Source organism: Anomalospiza imberbis, chromosome 7, assembly GCF_031753505.1.
Source record: "Anomalospiza imberbis isolate Cuckoo-Finch-1a 21T00152 chromosome 7, ASM3175350v1, whole genome shotgun sequence".
In the NCBI taxonomy this organism is placed as follows: domain Eukaryota; kingdom Metazoa; phylum Chordata; class Aves; order Passeriformes; family Viduidae; genus Anomalospiza; species Anomalospiza imberbis.
In genome coordinates, this window is record NC_089687.1 from 4,058,062 (window position 1) to 4,067,500 (window position 9,439).

Here is a 9,439-nt window from a genome sequence, read left to right on the forward strand (position 1 = left end):
ATTCTTCCATTGCCAGTAATAAATTATCATCCTTCTCTAGATAAGCTGCTGAAGGGGAGAATGTGTGCACAGAGTGCATCAAATGAACCCACAGAAAACTGTTTTTCTGCAAGGCCAAACTCAGTCATTTTATGGACTGCTTAAAATCCTTCCATGCCTAATGAAATGGGGGCATTCCCACAACTATACGGACTTCATTTTGCCATTTCAGCTGGAAGCTGCAAAACAAGATAAAGGATCTACATCTCTTATATGCACATGCCAAGAAATGATCACTATAAAGGCATCATTCATTATAAGCTCAGAATGGTCTTTGATTTGGAGCCTTTATCACTCCCTCACTGGGATGAAATACTCCTCTGTGCCTTGATGGGGCCTAGATCCTAATGTCCCTTCAGTTTTAGGGGTAGTTTTGCTGAAAAGTGACTGTAGAAAACAGCATGGGTAGTGCCAACAGCAAGGAGGAATAGGATCACAGGACCCTGCCCTTCCCATATCCCTACCCTGAGGCCTCCCTGGCCATCCTGCAGGTCAAACAGCTCTGGTGGGTGTCTGAGTGAGCCATGTCAGCTGTGTACACTTTTGCTGTTAATGCCATGAAGCCCAAGAAGAAAACCTGAGGTGAACGTGACACCCTGGGTTGATTTTTTTGGGTCGACATCTCTTTTAAACTCAGCTCAATGAGTGTGGAAACCACAGGGCAGTGATGAGGGGCAACATCATAGGGTTGTTTTTCTGCCTCTGTGGTATCTCAGCAACATTAGGAGAGCAAAGGTGCACTTCCAAATATTTCCTCAGCATTTCTTAGGTGTTCTGTGTTGTCACAAGCTCCTTGTGAGGGACAAGAGCACTCGCTATGTTTTCTTGAGTGAGGTTGTACATGGGCAGTGCAGGGGATTGGACAGCAGGGACCTCAGTGTTCAGACCATGACCATCCAAAAGGCCATTCCTGGAGAGATTCAATCAAAATGGGTGAATCCAATCTGGAACATATTGCATTTGCCCAATTCAGTGCACCTGTAACACGGTAATCCCAATGTTTTTGGCTGCATTGAAGGAAACAGAATTGTCCTGCTTTCTACTGGAGTTAAAATTTTGGATTTTGCTTGGACATCCTGATTTCTTGTGTAGGAATAGGATATACATAGATACCATAAATCATTCTTAGTTTTGCCAAAGAATGTAATTATCTTAGGTATTTTGGAGGACACTTCCAATAGGATTAGGACACCACATTCCGATTCCTTTTTTAAAATTACTGATCTATCAATACCATGTTTCTACTTACTTCTGTAGATGTTCAAAAAGGATTTTCATCGTGTCATAGTTGGGTCTAGGGAGCTTCTTTACCAGGCTCCTTATGCATTGGATGCGAGTGGCGTTGTCCTGGATTTCTAAAGGAAAAAGTAAAAAGAAAATAACAAATTGAGTGCCACATTAGGGCATTCCTTTGCACAGTGCTGTAGCTGGTACAAGAAAAGTCATCATGAATACATGGTTAAAACCAGAATATTTCTTACCTTCTTTCACCTTAACAGAGAACAAAAGTAGTTTACAAAGATTAAAAATTATCTGTTCATCTTAAGAAAGCATTTTCTGGTTTACAGAAAAATAATTTTTTACTTTTAACTTATTTTATTAGACTGATAGAACACCTTCCTTAGATCAAATACCTCCAAAAAGTAAATGGAATTATCCTTTGGAATTACATTTGTCCAGTGGTGCAGCTTCTGTGATTGGTGCACTTTCTATGTAATCCTTGTTGTTCTTTTTTATTCATCATAATTAATTCCAGTATATTTATGAATCTGTCTTTAACGCCCCATCATATTTGGAAATGTAAAATTTGCTATTTTTTTTAGTAGTCCAACATTATGAAAAATTATTTCAAAAAACTGTTCCACTTTAGATATTTTCTCATACCTATAATACCCCACAGCTGGAATTCCTGCAAGAAAAAAAGTGTTTCGAACTTAAAATTAGCAATAAAGAATGCAGCTCTAAGGACTTTGATCTCTCCTTTGGGGTGATAAGAACAGTTCTGCCATTTCTGTTAAGGTATGCCTTCCTGTTTACCACGATTCAGAGTTTTGTGGGAAAGGTTTGGCTGATATTTTCATCAATTTGTCTAAGATGTTGCAACTAAAGCAAAGTCATGTGCAACTGTTCTTTCATTTAGGAACAGATTAGATAAGGTACCAGTAGGTCTGACGTAGGGAAAACATCTTGCATGTTACATGCCCTAGATAACCTGAGAACACTTTTCTGATCTTATCATCTATGATTTAATTATCACCTATCATTCTTCGTATATGTTCCTCTTTAATATTCATATTACCCTAGCACTCAGAGATCTCAATCAGGATTAAATCCCAGTTGCAGTAGGTGCTGCATAAGCATACGTGGTGATTAGTGACTTGATTTAAAGGTTTCACCAAAAAAAAAATTCACGTTAAAATTTTCCTGCAATCAAGCTTAATTTAAAAATTAAAATTACTAGGATAATATTCCTTCCTCAGCATGTGTTGCTAATTCCTGCTGAGAGTAATGCTTCATACCCACAGATATAGATAGTTTATATTGAAATTGTTTTTAATTTTAACAATCATATAGACATGGAAGACAAAGACCTAAAAGTAGGCAGTGCATAGGTCTTAGTTTCCAGTAAAAATAAACCCAAAAACCAAACTTTCTTATGGACTTAGTGACAATAGAGATAATGAAGTTAAACACAAATGAACAGCACACCTTCTGTGTATTTCTCTTGTTTTGGTTTGACCTACAAAAATCCTTAACTTCTGAACAGCACAACCTCCCTCAGTCTTGCAGTGCAGTCATCCCTTGATGTTTTCTGCCACAAGCCATTACTACTGCTCAATTTTGTTCTATGGGTGAACTGACCAGTGGAAATAGGTCTGAAGCTACAAATGAAAATGGTATGAAATTTGCAGAAGCTAATTTATTATAGGAAGGGAGTGAAAATTCTCTGGGCTTTTTATTTGTGCTGCTTGGTGTACATAAAAAAAAATTACAGAATCATTTGGTTTTGAAAAGTCCTCTACAATCCGAATCCAACCTTTACCACAGCATTGCCAAGTCCATCACCAAGCCATGTCCTTGAGTGCCACATCCACATGGCTTTTAAATCCCTCCAGGGATGGTGACTCACCCACTGCTCTGGGCAGCCTGTTCCAATGCTCAGCAATCCCTTTAATGAAGAAATTTTTTCCTAATACCCAACCTAAAGCTCTCCTGGCGCTACCTGAGGCCATTTCCTTTCAATCTGGGAGAAAAGACCAACCTCTACCTAGCTGCAACCTCCTGTCAGTTTGTTGCAGAGAGGGACTAAGGTGCCTCCTGAGTCTCCTTTTCTCCAGGCTAAACACATCCAGCTCCCTGAGCTGCTCCTCATCAGAGCAGCCCCTTGAGCCCCAGCCCCTTCCCCAGCTCCATTGCCTTTCTCTGGACATGCTGTGCCATGAAAAGACCTGCTATGGTCTCACTAGATTAGCTATATTTATTTATATTTATTTATATTTATATTTATATTATTTATACTTATACTTATACTTATACATATATTTATTTATATTTATATTTATATTTGTATTTGTATTTGTATTTGTATTTGTATTTGTATTTGTATTTGTATTTATTTATATTTATATTTAGGCTGACTTCCCTCTCCTGCAACTTTACAAATAAAGTTTCTCAAGTAGATTAATTTTTAATTCTGTTTTTTTTTCCACCCCCCACCCCAGGAATTCATTGGACTTGAGTGGAACTGAGACACTGAGGCAGGGACAAGCACAGTGGAAGGAAGGGCTCACTCTTTGTCTGTTGCAGAACATTTACAGGGAAGTGTTGTACAGTGAAACTTTATCATGTTCTCTTGACGGAAGTGTTTCTGCTCTGTGTTGATTAACACAGATACCAGATAGGGAAACCACATCTCTGCACCCTCTGCTGCTCACAGAGGCTGCAATTCTTTGTGAGGTGTATTTGTAAAGGAGATAAAATAGCATCCCCCCCCACTCCAATATTAATTTATAAAAAAGTTATTTATTGAGAGAATGGCAAGGGTAGAAAGCTTTGTTTTTAGGGCTTACTGTACCAAAGTCATCAGTATTGGAACATAGGGGATATTTAGAAAGGCAATAAAACACAAAAACCGTAGAAATTTTGCATAAAATTATGTTGTGCATCGGTCTATTTGTTAATTGTTAGTCTATTGTAAAAGAAGAAAAAACAGGCAACATGTGGTAACTTTAGTCAGCATTTCTGAGCTGGGAATGATAAACACCTCTGCCTGGCTCTGGCATTTATCAGTACTGAGATATTATTACCACATAGAGTCACAGCATGGTTACTGTTATCATCAAAAAAAAAGAGCCAGCTAATCTTAATGGTTTGTAAAGCCGTTACCTGCACTGGTCTGACATTTATCATGATCATTTTACCACATGAGTCCTACATTGCAAAGGTATTTTATCTGGAAGGGACATCACTATGAATTATTATTTGCAGCTAGGTAGAAAATTGTATGTTGTAGATACCTTTTCTCATTATAAATCACAGTCACATTTCACCATTTCCCACACAAAGCTGCTGAGCCCAGGCTTTTTGCCATAACACTTAGTCTTGCTCCTTTTTATAGTTCCATGAAAATATTGGGTATTCTTTCATTAAAATGGTTGATATCGGTGTTTTTTTTTAAATGCTCTATACACACTTGATTTTTCTCTGGTATAAAAGAATTTGTTTTTCCACTTGAGAAGCTGAAGAGGATAAACTGTTCATTTTTTTTATTAAAGCTTTCTCTCGCTTCAGTTTTTGTGGCTGGGCTTGTCTTTACTCTTGACCTTGTTGATGGAATATTTAACAGATCAGATGCAAGATCTTATGTTTCATTTGCAATACCTATGTATTTGCTTTATTTCTGTAATGCCTTCAGTTCCACATTCCTAGAAATTTTTCCCTTTCAGATCCCCGAGTAGAAAGATGTTTTAATATTTGTTTTTAGGTTTTTCTCTTTACCTTGCACAAGTGTAGGGAGGAAATCCTTAAACATGGGTTTTTAAAAAAAGGTGGGGAAAAAGTTATCCCCTTTTCCTGTGCTGTATCATGAAGCCCAGCAGTGCAGGGTGAAAAGGAAGGAAAATACTCTGAACAGCTGTTAAATTCTCCAGCTAAGTCTAGAAAAGGAAGCAGAGCAATTGTGATAAAAAGAAACAATATTGGTTTTAATTGCATTCTTTTGATTGTAAGAATTGGTGAAAATCTGAGGGGAAAAAATAATTTGGGAAAGTTAGACTCTCTTTTCCCCATGAAAATTTTGGAAGGGAAAGTCATCATAATCACATATATCAAATAAAGAATGAGGGGAGGGCTAATCCTCTTTGCATTTTATGGGGAAATTTTGGGAGACGTAGGGGATAATTTCAGCAGATCAGGATACTCTGAAGCGAATCACAGATGGTTTTGCTGTGTAAAAGAATCATAGAAAACATATTTAGAATTTGGGTTACTGTCTTTAAAAATAGGGCTGGCTCCCTTTAACACAGCAAAACTGTGGGGATGCTCTCTTGTTTATATCTAAATGAAGAATGCCTTGAAAAAACTCCTCTTACTATTATATAAGCCCTTTTGTAAATGAGCTTTGGATAAACATTTGGGCACAGAAGAAAACATGACGTGTCTCTAACATTAACAGTGGCTGGGTAAAAATGAATGAAGAAAGTAACCTTTAGCACTCATGTCCATAAAGAATACTTAAGAGAATCCCACCGAATGTTTCTTTTAATCATTAATTTTAAATGGACATAGATGTTTACAACAAGCCACTTTGTTTCAGAGCAGGAAGTCCAGGGTTTATCTCCAATAACTCACGTTGGCTAGGAAGGGATGGGTGTCTTTAACCTGACGTGCATTCATTATTTTGTAAGGTACTGGGGGTCTGACCCGTGACCCTCCTCAGACCTGCTGCATTATTCATGTCTGATTTACTTTGAATAGTTTTGCTATAGTGCCCATTTCCCCTTTTCCAGGCATTTCGGTGGCTTGTGCATGTTTAATGTTAAATGGCATTTATGCTTCACATTAATGCCTAATTTTATCACAAGCCATGCTTTCATTTTATGCTTTCGAGCCTCATGGCTGAACTGCTGAAAAAAACCCAGTGATTTATGATCCTGCATAAAATATCAAACTATTGATCTGCCACCTTTTGTTGTTGTTGGCTTTTTAGGCATGGTTTTCTTACAGGCTCTTCTCACCTTGTTCTGTTTTTTTGGATATGATTTCTGCTGTGGTTAAAACGTCACACACTGTTGCTACAGCAAAATCTGCCTGCCAAGAGTTTTTCCAACAATTCTCAACTGATTCGGCTGCCGAGAGAAAGACGGGTCTTGTCTGGGGCTTTTTTTTTTCTGTTTGTTTTGTTGGTTTGTCTGTTTTTGTTTTTTGTTTTTTTTTTTTTTTTGGACAGGGGTTGTTTATTTCATTCCTTTTACATTTTTTAAAATCAGGACGGGGTGGTTTAGGTGGATTTTCGAGTGCTAATGAAATTGTGAGACTTATGGCGCTGGCTACAGCCAGCCGGAGTGTGGGCAGACGCTCTGTGAGCTTCCCCACTGTGCTGCTGTGCAAGCATCCCTGCTGTTATGTTTGCTATAGTTTTAATGTCTGTGAAAAATTCCTGATGCAACTAAATTATGTTCTGCCCTCTTGTTTGTATAAATAAACACCCGACTTAGCCAATTCATCTCGCTCTTGCCCATTTTAGAAGCTTGCTCTGTCACACAATGCTTAACCCCAGTCCTTGATGGCTTTGGTGTTATCAGGGAATGAAAACTTGCTTAAAAGAGAGTACTCTGTTGGCTTAATTTTTTTTTCCTGACACATCAACTGCCCAAAACTCTGCTTTCGTTTAGTAAGTCTTCATATTCTGGAAGTCATGCTGGCTAAGATACACAGGTTTTAATGTATTAATAGATAAATCACTTATTCATACCACTTTTAATGTCAGGATATTTTAATGTGACAGCGTGCAACATAAAAGTCCCAATTTTAATCACTCTCAGTACTCTGAGGCAATCCTCTATTGCAGATATATTGTAAAATATTTTCTTGTTTTTTAAAAAAATCTATAAGAAGTGTTGAAACTAACTGATATTAGCTATAAAGAAAATAAGCAATTTGTGATCTGAATTGATTTACTTTTTATTCATGCCTAAGAATTAGTTGTTGCGAAAGAAAATGAGAATTGTGTGAAACCACTCTATCTGGGCAATTGATAAATTCATCCTGTGTAATATAAAGTGGAATTTGCAATGAATATTCATACAACTTTTGTGATCCACTAGCAAGACCCAAGACAATGAGTTTGCAACTCGCTCCCATTTAACAAAAATATATGTGGAATTAATGGGAAGAAACAGCACTTAGAAAAGTTAAACTTTAATGTATCGAACTCCAGGTGCCAGAGTTTGAGGGAAATAACCAATAATAGTCATTTTTTACATATTTGATGGGACTGATTATGCAATGTGCAACTCTAAATGGCTTATAGCACATTGTAGCATGGTTCCATCCCATTGGCTACAGTAGGGTGCAGGCAGATGGATGACAGTGACAAGGAGAGAAGTGCTTTTGCTTAGCCGTGCGTTAAGATGCCATCCAGAAGCTCTGTGCACTGCAGACACTTCATTAGGATGCCAGGATAATGGTAAACTACCACTCAGAGTGACACCCCATTTCCTGCTTACTGAGCTCTCCAACCTCGGCAGATGTCAACAATCTCACAGTGCTACAGAGCAGACCTAACTTTCCAGGCACTTTGACTCCAATTTTTTTCCCTTAACAGTGCCATACATTACATGCAATATGTAACAGCAAGTACCAAACAGAAAACAAAATTTGCTGCCCTAATTATAACAAAGCAGCATCTGACTTAGGTACTGCATGCCCAGCGTACATACAACCAGTTAGGCAGCAGCGGAGAGGAATGAACCTTGTCAGTCGATTTTGGGGGTTAATTAGACTTCGGACTTTGCTAAAGGATAGTCTGATCCAGACTGAAATGATTGTGATTCACTTCTAAGTTCTACCATGCAAAGGGAAAACGTGCCGAGCTCTTTTCCTGGTTTTTCATACGCTGCGAGAGCCTTGTGCGGGGTTTTCTGAGCAGAAAGAGCAGACTTGAGCATCTGGACGGGGTGATATTTTCTCTGCAAATGCACAACTCGAGGCCGTAACGCACCTCCCCAACAGCAGTTTAAGCCAGCAGAGAGGCTGTGCTGCGATGCTTGACCTGCGCTCCTTTCCAAACACAAATAGTTGCTCACACTTCCAAAAAAAAATGTCTTCAAAGGCAAAACCAGCATACACCCCTTAAATTTAAAATTTAATTGAATTTCTTGAACCTATTGGTGTGTGATTATACATGTCTTTAAAGTCAAGAATCGTGCTTATTCTACATACAGGTGTTTTGCTCCCTCTTTTTTATTTTTGGCTGTAGAGGTGATTTCACAGTGGTGAAGTCTGCCCTACAACAGCAGTGGACCATCACTACTTTTTTTTTTTTTGGGTGAAGTGGTGGAAACATGACAGAACATCACTGCCAGCTCCTGAAATCCCTGCTCCCCTCTCCTCCACAGCCTCCTCTGGCCCCCACTGAAGATGGGCTTGCATTGGCACCCCTCTGATCCTCACCCATGATCTCCAGGCTTCCATGTCATTGAGAACCTGAGGCTGGACAGTGATTTGGGAATGAACGAACCTGCAGCAGGATGGAAGGATGCACAGGGTTGAGGTGGCAAAGCATTTCTCAGATTTCACCTTACTTGAAAATTAGGATGCTGAATAGGAACTGTCCCAGAACAATCACAAAGTCGGGGCTGTATCACATTTATTCAGCTGTTGTCTGCTTTCCCCAGGCAGAATTCCCACCAAAGATGTCAAATGCACTCTGACTTTCCTCCCTGCACCCTTGGCATTGCCACCAAGAGGAGGGATTGGGCCCCTTTTCCATGTGCCAGGAGAGATTCCAGGAAGAGTGAAAACTGGAGATATCTTTTAGATGTTTAAACTGTAAATTTATATGCTTTAAAAGAGACTTTTAAGATATGCTGGAAATAATTTTTGCATATTCATTCTGGTATTTTTGCTCTGCTCTGCCTAACCTTTAGTATATTAACCTCCAGCAAAAGAAGGAAGAAAGGAAGTTCATTTCTCAGCTGACCCATATGAAGGGGTTAAAAGGATTCAATATTTTTAGTAATCAAAGAAAAGCATAAATTTTACTTTTCCTTTTTTTTTTCTTTTTCTTCTAACATTAAAAAAAAAAAGTAAACAGCATCTCCCCAAGGGAGATTTAGATTTGAAGACTGTTCATTATATCATTTGAATAAGACTAGACCTGGCCTTTTGACTTTGAACC

At 38.5% G+C, this 9,439-nt stretch overlaps 1 protein-coding gene across 1 annotated transcript in view; it reads right to left on the reverse strand.

The window, feature by feature from the left end:
- Positions 1-9,439, reverse strand: part of ARHGAP15 (Rho GTPase activating protein 15) — a 322,109-nt gene that overhangs the window by 21,995 nt on the left and 290,675 nt on the right. The window contains exon 14 of the mRNA XM_068195158.1: positions 1,289-1,394. Within this exon, the coding sequence (XP_068051259.1) occupies positions 1,289-1,394 (106 nt within the window). The remainder of the gene's footprint in view (positions 1-1,288; positions 1,395-9,439) is intronic.